The sequence below is a fragment of the Talpa occidentalis genome, unplaced genomic scaffold, assembly GCF_014898055.3.
Source record: "Talpa occidentalis isolate TD23 unplaced genomic scaffold, MPIMG_talOcc4v2.1 talOcc4.5, whole genome shotgun sequence".
NCBI lineage: Eukaryota > Metazoa > Chordata > Mammalia > Eulipotyphla > Talpidae > Talpa > Talpa occidentalis.
Genome location: NW_023604861.1, coordinates 63,781,332 through 63,807,718, shown reverse-complemented (window position 1 = coordinate 63,807,718; position 26,387 = coordinate 63,781,332). Strand labels below are relative to the sequence as shown.

At 37.8% G+C, this 26,387-nt stretch overlaps 1 protein-coding gene across 1 annotated transcript in view; it reads left to right on the top strand.

Annotated features, from left to right (window-relative positions):
- FGF9 (fibroblast growth factor 9) overlaps positions 1-22,297 on the top strand; it is a 33,514-nt gene extending 11,217 nt beyond the window's left edge. The window contains exon 3 of the mRNA XM_037527341.2: positions 19,050-22,297. Within this exon, the coding sequence (XP_037383238.1) occupies positions 19,050-19,295 (246 nt within the window). The 3' untranslated portion in view covers positions 19,296-22,297. The remainder of the gene's footprint in view (positions 1-19,049) is intronic.
- Positions 22,298-26,387: the final 4,090 nt, after the last annotated feature.

The window sequence follows — 26,387 nt, the reverse complement described above, 5'->3', positions numbered from 1 at the left end:
GAAATAAGGGAGATGGAAATTATTGTCAGATAGTTTTATATGTGAATTCGTATAATTATTTGTAAGTACTATGAGTTTCTCCTTTTTCCTTGTCTCACTTCCCTTCTCCACTGGATTGTAAGCTTCTAGGGGGAGGCAGGGAAGAAATGTTTATTGCTGTCTGCTAGGTGCCAGGCATTGTTTTTGGTGCTCAGGAACAGCAATGAATGAGACAAAGTCCTTGCTTCTGCTTTGGGAGGTGGGGACTGACTTAATATTTTTGTATCACTCATCAGTGCGAGCAGTTTCTAAGACACAGTAAGAACCTCACACATTTTTGCTAGAAATTTGAGAATGAATAATAGGTCAGTAATTGCTATATACTAACTTGAGTTTCCCACAAAAAACTTGGAGTGAAGTTAACATTTAGTTTTTCATTGCAAATAGTGGGCTCCAACAAGAATTTATCTATGTTAATTGTAATTTGTAAATCATAAGTTTGGTTAGAATCTAGAGTGAAGGTTACCTTCGTATAGAATCAGGAGAGAATTTTTTCTAACTGTACACCTCTGCTATTTTTGTACTAGTAAATACATGCACATACACATATACAAGGGCTGGAAGTAGTATCAATGTTTTACTTAGAATTCCAGGTGACAATTGCTTACAGCCCATGAAATTTGAATATGGTACACACACACCATTTTTTATTTTATTTTATTTTTATATATATATTTCTTACATAATTATGTCTTGGTAAAACTTGCTCTAGATTGGGTGACTTGGTTAGATATTTAAGTCTTTTTTAAAAAGTCCCTCCTTGAGAAAAGTTTTTAACCATGGAATTGAGCTTAGTATTTTAAGCACAGTTCTTGATTTAGGTGAAGTTACTTTCTTCTGAAATTATTTTTGTCAACTCCTTAATGTACAAAGATCCAAGATGTAAGGATGCATTTAAATTTACAAATATAAAGTGATTTTCTTTTTTTATCAGGTTTTCAACTTTTTTTCACTTTCAGTTCTGTATTATGGATTTAATTAAATTGATTGCAGTTTAACTAAATAAAATGTATCTTGTGTGCAGGGCAGCGTGTGACCTAGAATGGTCATTGTTTATTGCAGTCATCTTCAAGCTTTTTTTAAGCACATACCACCACCAAAGCAAAACATTTTTTGAATGTGGATATCAACTATACATATTAAATTATTTTAATTGTATATCCAAAATATAGTTTGTTATTTTATTTTTTGAGATATGTATTAAAGTTAAAATTCTGAAAGGATTTGATGAATGAGTAAATACAAGTAGAGCCTATGCTGTTTGTTCCTTGCTCCTTGACCTTCCAAGTGCCCTCCTGGTGGAGCTATGGCCAGACCTTCAGATGAAGTCCCTGAATGGCAGCTTCCTCAGGTTTACTGGCTGACAGGGAGAGCAGGTGGAATTTTGTGTTCAGCAAAGTGGCTTTACTTTTATTGTTCCAGCTGAGCCTTGTCTTTCCATTTGGATTCTTTCAGTGCTTCCTTACCACTCCTCTACTCCGGATGCCTTCCAGCCTTTATCTTCCCTGGTCTGTAACACAGACTGGGGGCAGCATGGTGGCTCAGGAGGGGCCCTAAATGTAGACCCAGGGAGCACCAGGGACAGTACTGCCTGAATTGGTAGCCAGAGCAGCTGAGTGTCAGAGAAACCCATCTTGGTATGTTTTTTGGAAAGCCAGACAATTTTGGGATGTTTTCTATGAATCCTGTTTGCCTCTTTCAGGGCTTTTTGAATACACACACATACACACTCTTATGACTAAGAGCAGACATCTCCCTTGCACTGGTCCACAGCTAACTGACATTCCAGTCACAGAACCCTAGCCAGACACAAGGAAAAAATATGAGAAAAGGCAAAAATAGCTCTTCAAAACTCTTCTACCTTCTGTGCTTGAGAAATGTATACCTGCTCCAGTGAAGAGTATTCTCTGACTTGTAAACTACTTGGAAGAAAGTAGGACAAGGAATGCGTTTCCATATTGTGAGTTCCTTTGTGGGAAAATATCTCAAGCGGCTTCTCTGCATCCTGCTTCTCCCGTCTCCAATCCATTCTCCACACTGATGGGAGAATTACCTTTCAAAACCCAGATATGAGTGTCCCATCTCAGCTAAGATCCCTTCAAATGCGTGCCTTTGAAGGCTAATTCCTGCATTCTTTAGCAGAGCATTTGATACTTTTTATAGACCACTTTGCTTGGATCTGGTTAGTCAGTATCATCTATGGCTTCTTTCCTGTGTAATTCTAGTTCATCTACTTGTGTTCTCTAAACGTGCAGTCCGACTTATCTATGTGGGCAAGTTAGTCCCTCTGTCTGGCATGCTGTTCTATCCCTCTCTATCTGGTGAAGCAGTGTTCTTTCTTCAATGAATTCAGTGATTCAATGAGAGACAGTATTGCCTCTTCTGCAAAACCTTCACTGCACTCCTAACTTGAACCCTGGTTATTCTGATTCATATTACTTGTGTTTTCCTCTGCATCCTGGTAATGCTTTGTTTATATATCCACCATTATACAAATAACCATGCAATTTATAGTACAGTTAATTGTATTTCTGTATTCATTATTGCATTAAAGGGTATGAACTGCGTATGTCTATTTAATGATGCCTAACACATAGCAGTGGTCCTTGCACAATGTAAGTGCTCAATGAATGCTTGATGAACTGAAATGAATGAAACATTTATTTTTATGCTCATTGATCATATCAGTGTGAAACTACTGCTGGTGCGATCAGTATATACTTAGGAATCTACTGGAGAGAATTTTTATCTTACATTCCCATGTTGAATTGAACTGTGTATGATGTGTTGCTCTGTGTATCCAGTCCCAGAGGCATGTGGCTGTGACTGGAGAACAAGACTGTATAATGACAAGAGCAAGGTCAGGGGTCAGGAGACTAGAACTCTGCTTATGCCTCTGCTATCAGTGAGGAGCCAGGCTCTTCTATTTATCTACAAAATCAAGAGCTTGAACTTAGATATCTGGAAGTTCTCTTCCTATTCTGGATTGCGAGAATTTATGGTTTGGGTTTTTTAGGCTTTACTCTTGAGTCTTGTCTGCCCAATCCATGATATTCTCTATGTGCACACAAAATGTATATGCAGCGAGATCTCTTTGCTTCTTGTTTAGTGAAATAGAAAGAAACTAACTAGACAGATTGTTTTCTCTTTGGTCCTCACCTCACACAGCTGGAAAGAAGGTGAGGGTGGGATCTGTGACCCCCGCTGTCTAGGAATCTCATTTTCCATTGGGGTTATGGTTCTCAGACTTGGCATGGCAACAGGAATAAGGAGTGACAGAAATAGGACATTTTTGTTGTAAGGAGACTGAGAAAAGGAAAGAAAAGAAAAAGTTAATGAATCTATTATTCAACATGTGACAAATTGTAACTTAAAGAACTTTTATCTGTGTGAAATTGTGTAAAACTCAGTAAACTACCTCCTACACTTTGGTCACGTAGGTTGAAAAATGAGAAATCCTCATATAAGCTTCAAGTCTTTCCCTTGACCCTAATGTCAGTCTGTTCTCTTGAGTAATAAAAATAAAGTCCTAAGAAAAGAAAGTGGTGGTTTTATTTCAAAATATTGGGAAAATTTAATATATTCAAGGGGAGTATTGAAAAGACATCTCATCATGAAAGAAAGTAAATAGAAGATTCGGGCATAGTAATCACAAGATAAATGAGTGTGTAAATGTAGGAAAATTAATTTAAAGTGTGTATTGCTATTTTGGCATTACTTTTGGCTTTTCATCTATGCAGATTTTTTGTTTCTAAGTTTATCTTGGGAGTAGATCTAAAAGGTTGGGGCTAAATGTGGTATTATTTCTTTAGAAAAAAATATGATTCTGATACCTATTAGAATATAGAAAACACTATATTGATAATGTGTATCATGATTTAATTTAAGGAAAGCCTGAATTATTCTGACTCTGGAGTAGAGTATGCTTATTGTATTCATGTGTTAATTCATCTATGCATACATTCATTCATTTGCTTATTCACAAACATTTATACCTACTATGTGCCTAGCACCATGTTCAGCGCATTACAATGCACACATATTTAAAAATCTGGTAGGAGAAATACAGTTATCCAATGCAGTGTGAAATGCAGTATTTTAGAAGAACACAGAAATATCTTGGAGGCCCAGAAAACTGGTTTAATGACTGTTGACAAAATTGGGTGGTAAAATTTAAACTGTGTCTTGAGGGATGAGCAGGAGCTCAGAAAAGGAAGGACAGATAAGTTAGGACACATAAAACTTTAAATGTAAAGATTGGAATATACTGCCTGGGTGAAATATAGAGTATGTCAGGTCTCTCTCCCTCCCCTCCTCCCTTCCTTCTTCCTGCACCCGCCCACATACACACTTGGCTAGAGAATTTGAGTATTAGTTTACATTTGTCATTTTTGTTCTTATCGAAGAGTGTAGAGGTAAGACTCATTTCCTTTTTGATTGTTAATCTAAATTATTTGAATATAATTAAAATACTTTAGAATACCAAGTATAATTGATGATTATATTCATCTCATTAAAAAAGAATGCCATGAAAAAATAATCTCCTTTATAAGAAGCTTGCATTTAACTAAAGATACTTGACCTTTTCATTAAAAAAGGTAGAATTACTAAAATTATAATGATACAGGAAAGTAGTTCATGGAATCTGCAAAAATGACATGAAAGGATTACACAGTGTTTGGTCTGTACTCTTTCTTTTAGTACTTTATTTTGCCCAGAACTTTAATTTCTGTTGATCTTTCCCATTAGTTTTTTTCTTTTTTGAAATAGAGTCTCTGTCTTAATTTCTTTCTGCTCTTAAGGGCCCAGCAGGGTATATAGGGCAGCAGGCATATGAATGCTTTGTGTGTATCAGTGTAGTCAATAACCAAGATAGGATGGATTTTGATTATATTTTTAATAAACTTAAGATTAAACACATTGGTTGGGTTGTCCCTGCTAGGTAGAGCTGTGCTGAGTGAGCCAGAGCATATCCTTGCCTGGGCTACGTGGGGGAGGTCTTGTAGATCACCTGTCCCAGAATCAATATATCAACCTCTTTAAAAAGAAAACAGACAAGTTTTCTTTAAAAATGTTTTCTTTAAATGTTTCTTTAAAAAGAAAACAAAGCAAAAACAGACAATTATAAATCAGAGACATACTGCAGGGGAGGAGGAGGGAGAGGGATCAGAGGGAGGGAGGGAGGAGGACAGGGGACTAAGGTGATGGTGCATGATGGTGCACGGGTGCATTGGTGAAGGAAACTCTATGGGGATTACACCTGAGGGGGTGGGGGGAAGCAAATATTATTTAAAAATGAAAAATGATGTAAAAAATAAAAGATAAAGGGATTTTAAAATTATCCATAGTGTATTACTCCCTAAAAATACACATACAATAAAAAAAAATAAAAAGAAAATAAAGTAACTCAGATTCTTGGAACACCATATTAACATAAATTATTTTTATTGTGTTATGTGGATATGTATAAACACACTATACTTCTTGGCAACTGCAATTCAAACCCTACTATATTAAAATTAACACTCAACTATAAGACAAATAACATCCAAATTGGCATGATCGATGTAACATCATGAATGAAGTGCTCCTCAGAGGCAAAAATACTGCTTCTCTGTGAGTGTGGCCCCAAGACTGTGGCTCAGCTTTGCTCAGCACACTTGCTCTTCAGAGCAGCTTGGGAAACAGTTCCCCATCTTCCTTTCCTAATTATTGGGAAACCAGATGATGTTATCTGGTCTTCACTGGTGTTCCAGGTACATCTTTTTTTTTTTTGTTTTCCTGTTAGCCCTGAAAGTGTTTTATGCACAAATGTATTCTTGGTTATAGATGGTCATCCAGAGGATCTAGATTAGCCTTAAAAGGATTCCTTTACATTTTCACAAAAAGACAAAGTAAAAATGTTTTTATTGCCTGCCCCCTGCTCCCCCCCACCCCCCAGCTTCTTTGTTTTCCAGGCATACCCAGTTACCAGTTTTGAAAATATCATGGTCAGTGTGAAGTCCTGGCCAGGAGGGTCAGGCTGCATTGGAGAGGTACTTTGGTCCTGGCAGTATATTAGAGGCCTCCTTCTCTCCATTGGGCATTTTTTAATGGCAATTGTGAGGAACTTTTGACTTGTGAGTAGCATGAACTTGTGTGATTGTGGAACAAAATACCATACCAAATAGCAGGAACTGCTAAACTTAGTGTTTTGTAATTGTGATGTGTCAGCTCAGGTTACTTTGATGGTAGACATTCAGACATTTTCTATATATCGAATCTCCAAAGAATAATTCATATAAAAGGAATGAACATGGTCATTTATTTAGTTATCTACTTGATAGCAGGCACGATCTACAAGTGGATGGTTTTAAACAGATATTTGGGGATAGAGCATTGCCTTCTATAGCATGTGTACATGTGTGCCAATTTTCAAAGACTCAAGTAATAATTCTTTGGTGGTGGAGAGGGCAGTGTCTTAGAAGAGAATCTTCTATATTATTTGACTTACTTCATCCTTGTTTTAGAGACAGAAGAGTGATATTTTAGTGGCTTAATGACTTACCTAAGGTCATATAGATAGTAAATGACAAATCCAATTTAAATGTAGAGGAATTAATAAATCTTGCTGATACTATACATAAGAATGACCATCTATTTTTATGAATAAGAAATATACATATACCTTCTAATCGGAGTTAACCAGATATTAGACCAGAATTTTAGCATATTTTTCAATGATACGATTTTGGAACATACTTTTGAACATTTCTTTCTAGTAGCCTAGTTTTTGTTTAGTGATTCATTTGGTTCCTTAGCATCTATACTGCTATTCATTTTTGAGTGGTAAATCATCTTTAAAAACTCCATCTTTTTTTAAAATAAAACATAAATTTTATTAGAAATGCATCTCAATGACATGGGTAGAAGTTGGGATTTTTTTCTGAATTAGGTCGTGTATCCATAGGAAAAAAAAACTTCATCTTTTTATTTATCATTAATTTATGTTGTTTGGAAGGGTAGCTACATTTACTAATTGTCTGAGGCATGTTTAAAACACCCCAGAACACAGGCATGGAGAATCTACAGTTTTGGAAGGGATTTAGTTTTAATCATTAACTGCTCAGTAACCACATTCCCTCTCATCTGGGATGAGAGGAGGAAGGAAGATGACTCCAGCTACTGGTAACAGGCTCAGGGATGGTGTTTCTTTAGGCTCAAGAATCTTCCTCATGACAGGTGCAGCTTTTACACGCCATGCCAGCTCTTCTTTCCTACCCTGGGTTTTCCTGTTTCCCTGGTCTGCATTGCTGCACTTTCTGAAATCTCCTTATGGCAGTAGTATGATGAAAGCTTGAGAGATGGTTTTGGGAAGTCACAAGTCAGGGGCTTAATAAAGCCGTGTCTGTGGTAGACCCTCCCCTTGCACCTTGTTCTTCAGTGTCTTGAATGGAATTCCCTTTCTTAAGGGTCAGTTCTATGAAGGCAGGGACTAGTGACTTAGTTTCCCTTAGTACTGCCAGTCCTTAGAAGGTGTCCTAGTGCACTGTGCTAGGTAAGTATTGTGTGTGAAGCATTGTCAGTGACATCCCAGATCACCTAGTCACCTATTTCTTCCTTTCTTCTCTTTGTCTTTTCCTTCCTTTTTACCTTCTCTTCTCCCTTTCATTCTCTTTCTCTTCTTCTTCTCCTTCTCCTCCCCTTCTTCTCCCTTTCCCTCCTGCCCCCCCCCACCAAAAAAAAAGAAGACCATGCAGATCCTGGCTTATGAGCTTCTAATTTATAAGTAGGAATTGACATTTAGAGAGTTGACATTTAGACCAGAGTTGTTCTTGCTCATTTTGAATATAAAGCTACCTTTTTGGTAAAAACTTATAAAGCCCACATGATAGTAATCACATTTGTTTCTTTTGAATGAAAAAATACATTATGACAAAAAGTCCTGGATTTTATTGAGAATTTAGGATGGATCTGTTCATATGTACATTTGAAAAGAGCAGCATGTCTTTGTGGTGAATATTTCATTTGTGAAGTTAACTGACAATGCTGGTTCCTAGTTCTGAGCCTTGCTAGACACATTAGCTTGTAAGTTGGGGGTTGTGAGGACAGCCAGCAGGAGGCAACCTGAGTGACAGCGAACGCACAAACACACTATGCCTCCGAGCTGTCCAGGCTCTTATTCGCTCTCCATTCCAAGCCCCTGGGCTCTTGGGCTCTCTCTTCCTCCCTCCTGTCCTTTATTCCCCCCTTTCCAGTGTTGCCTCTTTTTTTTTTTCAGAATATATTGTTAGTCCTGTACAACCTGAGCTCCTCCAGCTGATGTCTCTTTCTTAATTTATTTTTGAGTTTCCAAGCTTCCTGCTTCTCTTTGAAGAATATCAGTCTCCCTGAGTTCCTTCAGTTAATGTCTGTGGCCGCCCAGTTCAGAATATGTAGAATTAGGGAGTATTCTGTTGGTCTGCTGCTCACGCCTTCCCCTCTTTCCCTTGCTTGCTCCCTTCTTTGGTCTTCCACCTACTACTACTGGCACACTCACTCACTCTCTGTTCACTCACACACAGTTTTGCCTTTACAAAGTGAACAAACATTATTGGTGCCATCTACAACTGATCTGTGTGTAGTACATGATGAAAATCCAGGCAGTCCTCATTATTTGCAGATTGTGTACTCGTGAAGTTGGCCTACTGGCTAAAATTTGCTTTTAACCTCAGAACCATTCCTCATGGCACTCTTGTGGTCATTTGCAGATGTGCATAGAGAAGCAAAAAATGTCAGTTACCTGGTGGGCATGTTCCCGAAAGAGGCCCAACAGACAACACCGCTCTTCAGGTCTCGGCTCGCAGTGTAAACAGATGTTCTTTTGGGGATCTATTCAGTGTCATATTATTATTGGTGATTTTGCTGTTTAAACCCCAACCACAGTGCTGGTATTTCTCAATGCAAAGAAAGCTGTGATGTGCCTTAAGGAGAAAAGTACATGTGTTAGGGCGAGCTTTGTTCAGGTGTGAGTTATAGTGCTGGAGGCTGTGAGTTCACGTTAATGAATCAACAGTATTTTCACACACACACAAAGAAATACACCCAAACAGGTTATATTGTGATCATTTGACAAAAATACTAGAAGGAGAGCCTCATAGGAACCTAACCCTGCTTGTCCCTGAGGAGCAGTGGTTCAGTATTGCTAATTCAATGTTCACAGCTACTCTATAGGTAGAACAGAACTACTGAGAATGGACAGTTCACACAAATGCAAATAGTACTTCCTTTCCTGGGTAATCTTAGAACTATTCAAGAAGAACTTGCAACTTTGTTGGCGGAGTGAGACCTGCAAACCAAGAATTATAATTTGCTGTGATTAATGTTATAATAGAATTATGTACAAAAAAAGGCTCAGAGAGTTTGGAGGAGGGAACTTAATTGCAGGGGTAGGAGAGAATGTCAGGATAATTCACAGAGGAGATGGAGAAAAATAGGCAGGTGATCTCAGCCAACTATCTTGTGAAGGCAACTTTGCTACAGGGTTTGGAAACACTGAGGCTGCTGGATGTATCCCCATGTTGTTATTTTTATTTCCACCCTTGTGGAAGCCCTGTCTCTGCTTAGGTTTCTCCCAGCTGATGCCAGAAGTATTGATATATTGTTGACATTTGGAGGGTCCTCCCCTGTCAGCATCATTAGCTACTAAGAGATGTTGCTGCAGAGTGGTTTGGTATTACTTGAGCCTCACAAAGAATGCCAGCATCGCTGGAGCCGGGTAGAAGCCACTGCCCTGGGGAGTACGCCAGCAGTGGTCTGGCTGCCTCTTTCCTCCTGCCTCCTCCCATGCCTAGGACTGACTTGTAGGTGCAAAGACATCATTTATCAGGCTGTTGACCTGGTGCACCTCAGCAGCATCCTGATAGGCAGCTGAGAAAAAATGTCTGCATTCTCAACACCCCTGCTGCAGAGGGCTCCCCCTAAGGATTGAAAGGTTATAGCGTTAAGTGTAGAGACAGAGAGCTGTCTTCCTTCATCCTTGGTATAAATGCTTAACATCCTGACATAAGCTGGCGCCTTCCCTTCTTAATCTTTTTTTTTTGGTTGTTGTTGTTCTTATAATTCTTCATTGAAATCTGTTGTGGTTTGCTTTTCCTTTGCAATGAAGTGCCTAAAGCTCAATGCAGTATTCTAAGAATAGATCTGCCAAGGTCAGGCCAAAGACGTCTCTTTCCCTAAGGTGCATAATGTGTTTCCTTTGCTGAAGCATGGAATGATTTTTGCCTCTTTAACTGCCACACGGCATTCTACCTTCTCACATAATTATGGTCTACTCTCGGCTTTCTATATCTTTCTGTTCTCCTCTCTGCCTTCCTCTCTCATTCTTTCCTCCTTGTGAGTGAAAATACTGTTTCCTCCTTGTGTGTGAAAATACTGTTGATTCATTAACATGAACTCACAGCTCCGGCACTATGTCTATCTTTCAAGTTGATTTTCAGTATCTATATTTTGATGGAATATTCAAGACTTGCAATTCTGAATAGTTTGAACTTGGAGAAGAAGCATGGAGTGGTGGGGACACAGGGAACACAGCTCTGTGGATTCTGAAACTTACTGCGCTGTAATTCTGACACAAGGCTATCGAAAGCCGCAGCATAGCATTGCCGGGAGGATTTGAGGAGATGATGCCTATAAAGCAATCAGCACAATGCTTGGTTTACGCTGGCTGCTTAGTTCGGCTTATTCTCTTAGCAGTCTTCGTGGATGAGCATGGCAATGTGGAAAGGTTGAATGGGAGATGCATGGAAATTGTGTTACCTGCAAGTTTGAAATCTGAAATTAAGATTGATAACATCGACTATGAAAGGAAATAAAAATCTTCAGATCAAAATATGGCATCCCTCGAATTCTTCTTTAAACTATTAACTATAAGCCTTAAGCTTTGTAAACTTATCAAACTAGTTTCATTTACTCGTTATTTTATCCACCATGTTAATAGAATTTATCAGGGATTTAGTTTCTTTCATGGTGATGATGATGCCGCTGCTGCTGCTGCTGCTGCTGATTTTTAATGTTCACATATCCATGAACTCACTGGGATGTCACAGCACCAGAATGTCTGCAGTCAGATCTGCCTTTTCAAGGTTTGGGTGCTCCTTTGAGAAAAGGTCCATGTCAGCATATGAATTTGGTGTCTTGGGGGAATGACTAATTAAGTGTTGTCATGAGCCCTCTCAGTACTGGAGTGGGCTGTCAGTGCTCTAGCAGAGAGGGGTCCTGAGAGAATCAAGCACAGTCTTGTATCATGTAAGTGTTACAGAGACAGAGGGATGGTAGCAACTGCCTCCTTCTAAGAGAGCAAGGGCATTTCTATACACAATCTGGGGACTGAGAGATTTTGATTTTAGAGAAATCAGGGCTGACATTGGTATACCATCTGGAGCTAAGAAGTGGGAACCCAAGGAATGGGGAGGATGCAGACACAAGCTTCCTCTGCCTTGTGATGCGCTTGACACTTCTCTGTGGGTGGGGATGGGGCTGCAGAGGAGACATGATCTTTGGCTGGGGGAGGGTGGTGTTTGAGAAGTCCAAGAGGCTGTTACTATTTCATTTTAGAGTTGTTTTTTATTTTCCTTGTGTGCAAGTCTGGTTTTCCCTTCAGGTTTGAGCACAATGACATTGTTAACATTTTGTTTTCTTATGAAATTTGGTGTCACATATCGGGAAGTTTTCTCCTAGGGCAGATTATGGTGTTGGGTTTGTTGGTCAGGCAGACATTTGATAATGAGCCATGCTTATTGAGGCCAACATTGGGAAGAGAATGGTGCCAGTCCCCAAGTGCAAGGAATTATGGGTAAGTCACACTTAAGAGGGCATTGTCCCTGTCCTTTATCAGGAAAGGGAAAGAAGTGGATCCTTGTGCCGAAGTGGCTGTCTTCTCCCCAGTTCTGTCTCCTTGAAAGAGCAACCTCATTTCCTTGGCTGCTTCTGAGCATTATTTCTGGCTGCATTTCTGTGGCCCTGCCCCCTCTCCAGTGGCATCTGATATAGTACATTTTACTTGATTTTCTTTCCTATTTCCCAATCCTGCTGCTTTCTTTTTCCGTTGTCTGATCAGTATGTCCTTCCAGAGTTGTTATGGATAGTTCTGCTCTCCATATTTTCATGTCCCAAGTCTGACTCATTAGAATTCTAAGGTGACTCAACTCCCCATAATATATGGAAATCGAGGCCCAAGTGGTCAGTCAATCCACCCACAGTTGCCACCTTTTGTTGCGTCTATTTGTGGAAGGCTGGCATTCATGTACCAAAAGAAATTCTGTGAATCTCTTAGTTCTTCAAAAATTGTCTTTGGACTTACTAGATTTGTTAATCTTTCAGTTTTTCTAATTTTATTTCTATTAAGCAAGTACTGAATTTAACCTGTTTTCTTTACCATAGAAAATTTTTGGTACATCTTTCTTTTTCTGTTCTTTCCCTGTAGTATATCCAATGATTATAAAACAAAGCAGCTGGATGCAGTTGTTTTTGTGTGCTATCATTTCTGAATCCCTTATTTCCTTAATTTCACCTCCCAGCCTCTTAGCTTTCTACACTTTTTTCCATTATCAGTCTGCATTCTTCAGGGGCATTCTATTCTCACTTTATACAGAGAATAAAATTTAGTTTGAAGTTTCATCCTTCTTTGCATATCTTTAATGTGCATTTTAAGTGGTCTTCTAAGGATATACTACTCTTATCAGATAATTGTCTATGGTAAGAAATGTCACATTTGATTTCTTTTTAATTTTGTGTTCTAAGACCCTAAAAGACATTTTGTGAATTCTTCCTGTAGGGTTCTTTATGAAAGAATTAAATGTTCATTGGCCACACATTTACACAAATGAAAATAGTTCTCATAATCAATTTTGAATTTCCCAAATTTGAATTCTGTTATTCCTTGAGCAAGATTTTCTTTCCCTGTGGCACTGTGTCTCTGAAAATATATTGAGAGTTTATGAGCTAATGTACAAATGTCCATATCCGTAGACATCTACATTGTCTAATATTTCCTGTAGTACATTTGGCAAGTGCTGCTGTCCTTGGGAGTATGGTTGGTGCCACATTTTGGAAGAGCACGCAGGATGGGAGATGTCTATTTGTGCCCCTACATTAGGACTGGGACTCTCACCTATGTGTCTCTGAATACCCGAGTAAATAGCTTGTGGAGAGAAGGTGTCTTCTGTTTTTTGTTTTTGGAGCAGCAGAAGCGGAGAAATTGTAGGCATGCTTAATTTGAAACGGTGCCCTTTTGCTTCATTTTATTTACATTGACTAGACACCATTGATTCAATTGTTTTCTCAATTCGAGTGGCAATTTTGATGATCAGAATCATAGGTATAAAAGCAGACCCATCTGGAACAAGGGTGGGGAGGCTTTAAAAATTTTGAGAAATAGACCTAAGGTGTGGCATACTGAGAGGTTTGAGTCTGAATTGGACTTCTAATAAAATAAGTAGTGTCCTCATTCTGGTTCTCTCTGTGTTTGTTGCTTTCTATCTATTTGGGGACTTCTCCCAGGAGAGAAGAGTTAAAAGAACTGGCTTCTTATTAATGGTCCTTTAGTCATTATATTTAATCACCCCAATCCTTGCAACAACTCCCATTAAGACTTTACTGCTAGATTATTAATGAGGAAGAGTACATCTGTATGAGTAATTGTGGTTAGGGGAGGTTTTAAATACCATGACTATAATAAACAGTAGATTTGAGAATGAGTGATTGCATCAAATCATTAACTTATAAAATGTTTCGGAACTCTACACTCAAGTCAGTTTCTGTATAGTCACTGACCTTCACTCTCTGTGTTGTGGTAGTTTATGTAAGTAGCTTGAGCAACCCATTAAACTAAATAAATACAATCATTTTGGTAGTGTAGTTAAAGCTATACTGTATATGTTTATATACATATAAACATGGAAATAAAGTTTGAGAATAGCAGGATGACATAAGTATGTGTTTTCAATGAAAATTGTTGCATCTGGAATTTTGGAAAATTCTGATTTCAGTTTTTAAATGGGTATAGGTACAAATTGGATATAATAATGCCCATGTGGATTATACATTTTCCAACTGTCAAATATTTTAAATTACTGTCTCTATAAATTTATGTCTTATAATATTTCTAAACATTCTCTGGGGTGTACTATAATTTTCACATTGTTATCTCATTCTTTGGCTTAATAGGATTAGTAAACGTTTTGAAGTTTTAATTTCAGTTTTTCCCACTGCTCAGAATTTGATGATATAAAATGAAAAGAGGTTTCCATAGTTGCTAACATTCACCAGATTTTGTTCCAAAGCATAGGCTTTAGTAGACTTTTGAATTAAATCCACATTCTCCATCCAAGCCTAGTGATATAATCCAACAGTTCAAAGATAGGTATGCCATAAACAGCTATAGTTAAATAATCTAAAAAAAAATTAAAACATGGAAATACAATAAAATAAGAATTGATCACTTTATAGTGGAATACTCTATAAACTGTCTGCATTGGAAACATGTGGTAAGTTTTAAAATGTCTGAGTTCTATAATTCTTAAGTGTATAGTTTATGAAAGTAGAAACATTTTTTTCCTTCCTCTGCATATATGTGAGAATACTGGCTAGTGTATTTTTTACAGTCCCAATTTGCATTCATTTACTTATTTTTGATTTAGTAAAATCAACTTAGAGCACAAATACATAGCAAGTATACTCAAGTAAATAGTTTAATCATTAAGTACAAAAGTATGAACATAGTTATTAATTCTATAAATCTTGCTACTTTATCTCTAAAATAAAAATCACACATTAGCATAATCCCATATAAGAGGAAGACATTATCTGAAAGCATGGTAGAGATAATTAATAGGGTCTTTAATTTTTAAAGCATGTAGTTTATGAGAGCTTTGTTTTACCAACTGTGTAATAATTACAGAAGCTAAAATATACCAGTGACTGCCCTGTGTGTCTTCACAATCTCATTTAACTTGTTCCCTCAAGTTGTACAACTCTCCTATGTATGGGACAATTAAATGCTTAACCATCAAAAAGAAGCCTGGCTGTAGGTTATACTGTTTTTATTTTATTTATTGATTTTTAAAGTGAATTTTTATCATCATTTTTTTAATATTTATTTTTTATTTACGCAATAGCTGGGGTACAGCCCAGAGGCCTGGGAGGGTGAGAGGATTCACCAGAGACAGAGTGGGGAGCAGAACAGGCAGACAGACAAAAAGCACTGCTGAGGGGGGCAGCGGGCAAGAGAGGAGAGGTCTGCTGTGCCATGTGGGAATCCCTGGCCGGCCAGGAATCAAACCTGTGCTGCAGAGTCTGCAGACAGCTTCGCAGTGCTGTGCTCAACCTGGGGAGGCCCAGTTATACTGTTTTTAATGGAATAATTCACTTTATTTTCTGGGTTGCCTAGAAAGTTGTGTTATGTGTGTATATGCAGAGCCCTAACAGCCTGCCAGGGGAGTGAACGATGTTCACTTGGCAGTGAAAAGGCCAGTTCAGTAGTTTATTCAATATTTTAAAAGTTTTTTTTTTATTTTATATAACAAAAACAAACCCTAATCCAAAGCATGTAAAATGAGATTCTCCTCTTAAATACTGAAAATAAATTAGTCTTCCATTTTTAGGGTGTAATATCCCTACCCCTGTATTATTATTTTTTTAAAGATTTATTCATTTATACAAGAACTGGGGTACAGGCCAGATGTGCAGGAGGGTGAGAGGATTCACCAGAGACAGAGCAGGGAACAGAACAGGCAGACTGATGAAATACACTGCTGAGGGAGCAGTGGGCGAGACAGGAGAGGTCTGCTGCACCATGTGGGATTCTCACAGGCTGGCCGGGATCAAACCCACGCTGCAGAGACTGCGGACAGCTTCACAGTGTGGCATTCAACCACCTGCGCCACCAGGGAGGCCCCCCCTGTATTATTTTGTTCATGCTGTTTTCTTTTCCTGTTCACCCACTCCTACAAAATGAATAGTGTGTTTAAAAAAAAAAATCATTTAGAGGTAAAGAAGAAAGGAAGCACAAAGGACTTCAAGGAAAAGAGTGACTGCCCTGAATTCCTGGACATAGGGTGTAAGTCCTAGCCCTTTCCTGGTGTGACCCTCCCAAGTACCTGGCCCTTTAGAAAGGACATCATTAAAGTCTCATTGGATAAGATGGTCTGGAGGACTCACACTGCTTAGTGAAAAGTGAAAAAAAAACGGAATAGGCCAGTCTCGGGGGTGCTGTGTCTCCAGTAGGAAACCTCTTGCTCTAGTGGCTTCATTATGGTAATAATAAGGTCCTGTGGCATAGACTAGGGGCAGATCATTTCACATCTGGGCCTCACTATCCTAGGAAAGGTGGCACTCGATTTGTTCCCATTCTGTGAGGTTATGATGTTGACCTAATGTCAATAGCCACCCCTGTTTATTGAGGGCTTCCTCTATGCTGCGCTCTATTCTCTCATTGCATATTTGTAATAGTCCTGTCTCAAGATATTTATTACTACCTGTGTTTAACAGACTTGGAGAAATTATATAAGTAATTGTAAATGATTTCCATGGAATGAGGAGCAAAGCTAGAGTGTGTACTGGCCTTTTCCTCCAAAGCATGATTTTCACCCCACGTAAAAGGGCTATTTTCTGCTGAGACTCCCTTGTATACATTTTCAATCCAAAAAAGGCCACTAGGCTATATATACGATTTGTATACAAAGCAAATATAAACTGGTGGATAACTCATAGATCCAAAAGAAGGAGGAAATATTCTTGTTTTAAAGTATGTCTGGTGATATGATTTCCTGCTGAGAAAAAGAAAGCTTAATCTGAGTTAATTTTCCATGTCTCTTGTATAACTAAAGGATAAAGGACTCAGTATACAATACAATTCTTTAGCTTGGTCCATTTTATTAAAAAGAAATTAATGTAATTTGTTGAGAAAACTTATTTAATAACAGCAGACCCAACTAGACATTTTTAGCTAGAAATTATCTAATCTGAGAGGAATGTATTTATTATACAGATAGAAGTAATGACTAAAATAGCCATTAATGTCTTCAACACACACTTTCCATTTGGTCAGTTTTAATAGAGATGAAAGCAAAAGCAAAATTGCATCAGCCTCATCTCCCAGTGCAAAGAAATGTAGGGGTTGTGTTTCCTCAGAAGAATGGACCTCTAGGTTTACATGTAGAGGGAGGTGAAGGGGTGAAGGGATGACTCTTCACTTCCTTCTTCAAGGGAGAGCACCCCAAATGGGAGCAGTGTAGTTGAGTGGGAAGCCATGGATAACATCTTGCTTCCTGCATTTCATTGTGTCCTATAAAATCTGCATGAGCAGTTTTGAGTTTGCCCATCATGGCTGAATTGCATTGGCTTTTCTTTCGTTCAACCCATTTAGCAAAAAGTTGTTCAATGAGATAATATTTTATTACAGTGTTTCTTGATCACCCTGAAGAGTACCTTTTAGGAAGTGAGCACCTTTGTGCTCTGTTGAGTGGGATTGAGCCTTCAGTTCATTAAAGAAGAGATGTAGAGGAGCTGGCTTTCATTGGACTATTGATTTTGTCAAATTCTCTCCCGTCTCTCCTCCTCTGCTCTCCTGACTTATTCCACAGCATTTGGAGATGATGGATTCTGCCAGTTGATATGTATGAATTCAGTGTGTTACCTTGTGTTCTCAAGTGTGTGCATGTAAAAAGGACGCCTCTATTTTGGTGATGTGTAGTTAGTTGTCTGTCCCCTGGGTTTGAGTGGCAGAATGGTGGAACACCAGATGCCCTTAAGCTATTCTCCTGCTTTAACACAATGCATGGAAATGTATTAGTGTGTGCTTATTTATGTGAAGTATCAGGTGGGCAAGAAAAGGGAATATTTTAAAATCATTTAAGTGTTTATTTATTTTTTTTTTTACAAGTGCTATCCAGGAAGGTAATGATTTGAAAAGTTTCACAGAGTGGAAAGGCCATTAAATCCCGTTGTCCTGTCTCTCCAGGGGCCACTTAGAAGCATGTGCTGGGGCTTAGAGTGTGTTTGTGATTTTCAGATGTGATGTGGACCTTGTTCCTGGTCATTACTGCTTAGAGACATACATCTCTAGGAGCCCCAGGGTGTGGGGTTAGCATGGAACCCAGGTTCCTGAGGCTCAGGTGGAGGGAGAAGTGGAGCACATGTATGGAAATGTGGACCTTTGTTGCCTTGGGAATATGGTAATAAATACTGCTGCTCTCTTGTGGCTGTGTGCCTGAGAATGTTGCATTTTAAATTGGAGAGGGATGTTTCTTCTATTTAGATACAAGGCATTAGGAGCGCTAGACTATTTGTTTTTACATCTTTGTTCTCAGGAAGACTCACTCAGGCTTCATACAAGCATTTCATCTTAAAATGAGGATTGAGAATTATATTCATGCAAACCTTCCCCACCCCCCCAGGTCTGTTAAAAAAACAAAAAAAAACAAAACATTTCCAGACATTCTGGATCAGGATTTTAAAGGGTTGGAGACTGCAAATCCACATTAAAAAAAGTTTCCTACGTGAGTCTTCTGCACACCTAAATTTGAGCATATTTTACAGAAAAATAACCCCTCCCCCCAGCTTAAAAGGGCAGATAGTACCCAACACAGAAGCACTTTATAAAAATTAGGTTAAAGATGAAGTGATTAGTTGAACCTTCAGCTTCTGCAAAGACTGTCCCTCTCAGGAAGGGCACTATCCTAATTGCTGTAGTAAAAATGAGAACAACTCATTCTATTAGTTCTCCTTCGCCTGTGTGACTCATTCAAATAATTGGCATGTGGAAAAGATCAAGTGGAGAACATTTAGAATCTTTTATGCTCTGATCATTATGAATAAAAAATCAGAATGTAGTTAACTTTATAGAGTTAAGCAGTTTTTACAAAATGGGTCAACATGAGTTAAAATAGGTATTTTCTCACCAGCTATATTGTGTAGATATTAAATATTGCTTTAAACACAGAAAAAGGGTAATTTTGTAAAAAATACTTACTTGCTTTATTTTTTTTTAACAGGAAAAACTAACCCAAGAGTGTGTATTCAGAGAACAGTTTGAAGAAAACTGGTATAATACCTACTCATCCAATCTATACAAACACGTGGACACTGGAAGGCGATACTATGTAGCCTTAAATAAAGACGGGACCCCAAGAGAAGGAACGAGGACTAAACGGCACCAGAAATTCACACATTTTTTACCTAGACCGGTGGACCCCGACAAAGTACCCGAACTATATAAGGATATTCTAAGCCAAAGTTGACAAAGACAATTTCTTCACTTGAGCCCTTAAAAAAGTAACCACTATAAAGGTTTCATGCGGTGGGTTCTTATTGATTAGCAGTGTCATCACATCAGCTCCACTGTTGCCAAACTTTGTCGCATGCATAATGTACGAGATGGAGGCTTGAATGGGAACATGCTGATTTTGTTCTGCACTTAGAGGCTTGACCTCCTGGAGGCCTGCTGAGGCCCACAGGCTTGATTAATTGTGAGAAGAGCAGGGGGAGACCGAGAGCGTGTGAGTGTGCGAGTGGATGGGTAGCAGGGGAGAGTGGAGAGCAGCAAAAGCAGAGAGGACTACGGCCTGATGCATGCTGGGAAATAGACACGCTTTTACATTTTTGATCAGTTGTACTTCATCCTATACAGCACAGCTGCCATACTTCGACTCATCAGGATCTGGCTGGTGGCCTGCTCAAGGGCACGCTGCATTTTCAACGGCATGGAGGGTGCAGTCTTACTTAAAAGACTTTTTCAGTTAATTCTTGCTGGTGTCATCCCAGTGAATTTAAAGCAAAGACCTCTTAGTAAAAGAAAAAGTTAAATTTATTTATAGAAATTCCAAAGGCAACATTTTATTTATTTTATATATTTATTTATTATATAGAGTTTATTTTTAATGAAATATGTACAGGCCAGATAGGCATTTTGGAAGCTTTAGGCTCTGTAAGCATTAAATGGCAAAGTCTGCTATGAACCTGTGGTAAATTCATGCAAGAAAATATAACGGTGCATGGATATGAGAAATTCTAATGACCCTAATGTACTAAAGGTGACAATCTCTTTTGTGCCCGTATTATTGTAAACTTATGCACATCATTCATGACACTGAGTATTCACTCTTCAGACTGCTTGTTTCATAGCTTATCCCAGAGGATTAAAGATAAACTGGGTCTCAAACTTTTATTCTGTGTCTGTTATATTTCCTCTCTCATAGTGACTTACTCCATCATTGTAACTTCACTGTTGGAAAGTATAAGGGTTGGTATATATCCTACTTGTTTAAATTCACTGCAGAATATACCAAAGCTCAAAAATAACTGTGCTTTTATTTTAGCTGATCGCCAGAACAATAGGACTAACATCAAACATTGTACTGATTTAGAATTCTCAAAAAGGAAGAAAGAAACTTACATAAGCACAGATTTTTTTTTTTTTTTAAAGGACAAGAATCAGATTAATAGGATCATTCTGGAAAACTTTTTGTGCCCTTGTCTATCAAATATGAAGTTATACAAGTACCATAAGGGTCACTACAACATTTTTTATAGAAAATTGCTTTTGGTGTGAATTGTCATAATACATGGTATTAGCACCCTTCAAGAAAAACTTGCAAAGTGAAACCAGTAAATCTTCATCAACAATGACAATGAGGGGGAAAGCATTATATTTGTTGACTGTGTTTTGTTTTTTAAAATGGTCTTCTCAAGAGCTCAATTTTTTTAGGGGGGGTTACTATATAGAATATCTTTTACAAAGCTTTTATAATATTTTATGCGGACAAGCAGAATACTTATTTCTTTAGTAGCAATAATTTTGGAACTTGCCCTTGGGCAAGGGAGACTATTTCTTATTATATATTAAGGAGAAAAGAGCCAAATTCTTAAAGCAATATTTAAAAAAAGGAATTTATAACAAATTCTCATACCACATATAACTCTAGCCAGTTATGTTGGGAAATTGAAAGTGACAGTTAAAAAATGTGTTGGGATTTATGTAACTAATTTTAAAATTTAATACTCCAACTTTGTTTTGCTCTGATGCACATTCTCTATGAAAAATAAAAGTATGTCACTGGTGAGTTAAAACGTTTGAAGTGGAAGTGCATGACTTCTTGCTGTGAGCACACGTGGCCCTTCTATGGTCCAACTTGGAGAATGTAGCAGAATCTTCCTGCTGATGTGCATTATGGAAAAAATAAGTTTAGCATTTCGAATTAAGAAATACTTGGGGGGGAGGGGACAGAAGCAATGTAAAATAGTTGATTTATGATAAAGGTCAGAACGTCCTCTTCATTTATTTTCTTGGATTTTAAAAAGCTTTCTAAACAGAAACTACATTTAATTCCAAGATGTACTATTCTTATTTATTATTTAACCCTTTGCTGCTGCTAAAATGTGCACATATTCAGGCTTTAGTTTTTCCAAAAGGCATTTAATAATTTTGGCTGAAAAATATTAAACATCTAAACCACAGGGAAGAATCAATTTTCTAGGATGTCATAGGTACAATATTTAGCACTGAAGAAACTGATTTTAGGAGCTAGCCAAAAGTAATCTTAAAGTAGCGAGATGCTAAATGATCAGCCTAAAAGAAAGCAAACAATTTGTGAAAAAGATTCTCCATTCATTTCTAGGAAATGCTACTTTAACATCTACTTTTGGAGTTACTTTGTTCCGGTAACTTTTATTTGAAAAAGCAAAAAACAGAATGTTATATGTTTTTGGCAACTGATACAATAAATTGTAATGGTCTGTAAATAAATAATTGACTTATGCAATTTATGTAAATAAGTGTCCTGGGAAAGTAGATGGCTCAGGGTTTCAGTGTGGGCATTGTCCTATTGGGCAGTAGAGCGATTGTCCCCAACTCATTGGTATGAATCTGATTTTTGCCATAAGAGACCCAAAGCCCATTGGATGGCGACCCTGAGCCACCATGGAATGACAGATGCTCGACAGCCAAACCACTCACTTGCACCTTGGTCAAAGACTTAACAGGCATGGACTGAACCACCTTCCCATCATCATGTGAATGTCCCCAGGCCGTGTCTATGGACACGCCAGGTCAGTGTTGGGGAACCTGTCCCTGCCAGGTCCTGTTTTGTAGATAAATGACTGGCTTCAGTTTATGGTTGTTTTTATTCTATTTCATCTCGTTAACACTACAACATTGTTTTATTTACTTGATAATCTGTAATTGTATGTAAATACATACAGGATCATGTAATTTGTGTAAATACATAATTACAGACTTTTGAAAACTGGTATTTTTTACTTCATGTCCATTTTGGAGCTGCTTCAGATTATGTGCCTACATGAACCAATGGAATTTTAAAAACATGCTCTCCACTCTTACAGCTGTTGCGTGTGTGTTGGGGGGATAAGGGGTTGTGGGGGATGGAGAAGGAGGAACAATACATCTCAATGTCCTTTCTTTTCAGTATGAGATAAAAAAGGAAGTAATCTTTTGGGATAAAGATTTATGGACTTGCAGCCAGCAAAACATGGTGTATGTGCATATTTTCGTGGATGGGTAAATGGACAAAAGTATATAATTTGAGGTCAAATTCTGTTTGCTGCATCACTTGACCTTCAAATGTGCCAACTTTGGATTTACTGTCTGTGGTCACTTGTAGAAAAAAAAAATGAAATGGAGGGGGTGAGGTAAGCTGCCATATGAATTAGAAAGATGTTAGCCACCAAGCCCCTTGCAAGATTATGTTGTGTATGTATGTTATATACACCATATAATACCCATATGTATCCATGGCCATTTCACATTTTAAAACCAACACTTTATTGTTAAAAGTGGAATGGGGCCAGATATATAACAATAAACTCTGACTACCTCCTTTAGTATATAGCCCACAACCCTGGGTTCAGTTTTGTAGAGTGGCTGGGTCAGATATGGTAAAAAAAGGTACAAACAGTGGCTTGGAGTGTGATTTCTACATTTTATGTTCAGTGAGCCTTGGGGATTGCCCCCTTAAGTCTACAAGAATTTTTGAAGGTCACTTTTCTTTACCAAGGGAGAGACATGTAGAAAAAGAAAGAGCTTCTATAATATTCTTTGAGAAGAAAGTGAAATTATTTTCTGAATGTATTTTCTTCTTCATGCTTCTGTAGCAGTTGTCAGGTTGACAGACATCTGCTTGGAGGCTGGATGGTTATTGTGATGACCACGAAGGCGGCATATAAAACATCGAGAAGTTCCTTTGCTATTTAGATTAATAGCAAAAGAAAAAAATCTTACTTAGACTTCTCATTATTTCAGCTTATATCTTAGCAAAACATCTTTGAAGCTTAATTTTAATTAAAAGAATTTGTAAGCATACCAAATATCTCAATAGCTCTTGGCAAGCTGTGCGTGTAACTGGCTCTGGCTCTTTTTCCTGTTCCCTTTTGAGGATCCCTCTAATTATGTTTGCGGTTTAAAAATGATTCCCATTTTTATTAGTGGGCTTAGCTAGGAACACTTAATACCAGGAACTAAGGAGTTAAAAAGTGTAAAGGGGACATTTGGAGCTGAACAACTGGTTCTGCCATCCTCCAAGTGGGGAAGGGCATTATCTACAATGTTCATGGCCCAGTTTGGAAAAATTATTTTTAAAAGCACTAATGCAGGCTTTTCCCTAACCATTTTGTGGGATGTTGCAAAACATTCTGCAAGCTCCACCTGGCTGTTGCCTCTGGCTTCTAGTGTATGCATATGTACAGGGCTGGTAAATGACAGGTTTGTTGAGATTTCTGTTTCTGACTAATAAGAAAGGGCTTTTCCTAGTTTGTGAAAATATTAAAATTATAACTGCCTTTTCAGAAGGAAGTGATACTCCAAATGTCTCTTTATTCTAGTGTTGACCAAATCCCCTCTTTCTTTCCCTCCATCTATTCCTATTTTTCTTTGCCTCACTCTCCCTCCTTTCATCATATTATTGTGTGGATGGCACACACAGAGTTTAAACAAACAGACATTTGGGTATATCATGAACACTGTAATAGGAGGGGATTGGTGCCTGTGGGACATAAAATATGTCCAGTGCAGACTATGAGGGCCCTATAGCTAAGGTGAAGTGCACAGGATGAGAGCTCTAGCCTCTGGTGTTCTAAATGTGTCAGAAGAGAATTTGTGCTTGGAGAATTTGGGCTCCTCTTTCCTTTTGCTGTTTCCTGGATGGCCATTCCTGTGCCTGCGGCTGTCAGAAGTGCTGGTGGATAGGCTGACAGAAGTCTTGAGAATCCTGCCCAGTGTGGAGGGGCACTGGTTCTTGGTGATAGGCAGAACCAGTCTTTGAGTCAGTCCAGCTCTTTGCCCCGCACTTACTGAGTCAGCGTGCTCATGTTTATTCTTGGTTTCTATCCAGAGGAGGTGACACCATTAATTTTTGTCAATATCACTCTAACTTTCCCTCTCACATTTACCTTATGTCACAGGGAAATCCACAATATAATAGCAATGAAGAAATATAGGGTAATAAAAGGTGAAACTATAACAATATTTAAAATATTGACTTCATTCTTTCAACAAAATGTTTGAACAATTGCTATGCCACATGGGACAATATGAAGACATATTAGAGAAAAATATGGATATATTCTGATCTTGTTACTTAAATACTGGGCTGGGTTTTATGCCAATGATTATATAAACATGCAGTACCTGCTTAAGATACTGTAGCATGGGTATTCCCACATTTAAGGCAATTAGGTCAATGTTGGCAATTTCCCATGAATTTAATCTATTTACAGCTATGTATTCAATTTATATTAATATCTAAGAATTCAGTTAGAAGCAGCCCCATTAAATTTTGTTGTTTTAAGTAGGATCGCAATTTAAAAAGTGTCCTCAAATTTTATAATAGAGGTTCTTTCAGTAGATGAGATCTTTCTTGGTGGTAAATAAGTTTCCTTTGAAAATGAGAATAGCGACTAGCCCAATTTTCCCTCCTTGAGAAGAGCTACGACAAAAGGCAATGGAATTCTGAGAATTTGTCGAGATTTATGAGTTATTTTAAGGGTCTCAAAACTTGGAGAAGCTAAGAAAATAATTAAGGAAACTTTGGAAAACACCAATTTCCCATAGATCCTACCTCATTGAAATATAAATGTGCATGTGAGTATAGTCCTAAAACCAGACAAATGAAATTATACTTCTTGATTAGAGGAATAAAACTTTTCATTTTGTTTTCACCAGAATTACAAATCTGTGGTTATTCAGCTTCTGGGTTTCACGTGACTTGCTTTGATTTTGTTTTCCAGTTATAGTGGTAGTATGACTTCCAACTTTCTTGGGTATTCTCTCCCTATCACACATTTAAAGGGCAGACATGTTTAGGTGCATGTTACAGAATATTACTGACCAAATGTGACAAATCATTTACAGAATTTCTCCAGAGAGTTTTATGGTCATAAATTTGCCATAAGAAATGAGTACTAATTGAACTAAAGCACTAGGGCATATTGATGAGATAAGAAACTCTCCATCCTTCAGAAGATTCACTGACTGTACTGGGATGGATAAAACCTAAGGGTAGAACATTTCCATGATGTTGTCATTTACCCAGGGACTCATGTGCCATCTCTAGATAAAATTGCGTTATGAATGACTTTTTGGTAAGTGGGCACACAATTAGAAATCGAAATATTTCTTTCGATGATATGCTTCAAAGAAACAACTTTAAATTTTGTGTTGTATCCAGGGTACCTATACATATGCTTGTTTCTTCCATCTGTCATATTTATATGCAAGATGGTTAAATTTTGCTATTCTTACTTCAGGATTTTCATTTGGTTCCTGATATAAAATGCGTATTTATTTAAATATATAGATTATTAAGCAGAAGAGTTCATTAACAATGATTGCCATTGAATTAATGGATTAACCTTCCTGAAAATACAGTCTAATTTTACCTAGTTCATATACATGAGCCATGGCTCCATTCTGGGTTCCATGTGGTGCTAAATATGTTTTCAAATGCATCAGTACCTTGAAATGGGCAATTTGCATCTCAAATGAGTTGTCTTATGTTCTAACTCAATGATTGCTGTAGACACGTGGGTCATAAGACTTTTTCAAATCACAGAAAACTAAAATAGGAAAACTAAAACTAAAATAGAAATAATAAATATATTGCGGTTTGGGCAAATGAAATTTTTTTTTTTGTAGCCATGGATCATATTTGGTGTCTTTTTTAAAAAAGCAAAGTCTTAGAAATTGGTTAAATATTGAATTTTGAGTAAACTCATGATTTTTCAAAATGTCCACAATGCCCAGTGGATGGTTTAGACCTGACCAAACTTAAGTGAAAAAAAATTGAATTGAAACTCATTAATTTATTTAGTAAGCAATTATT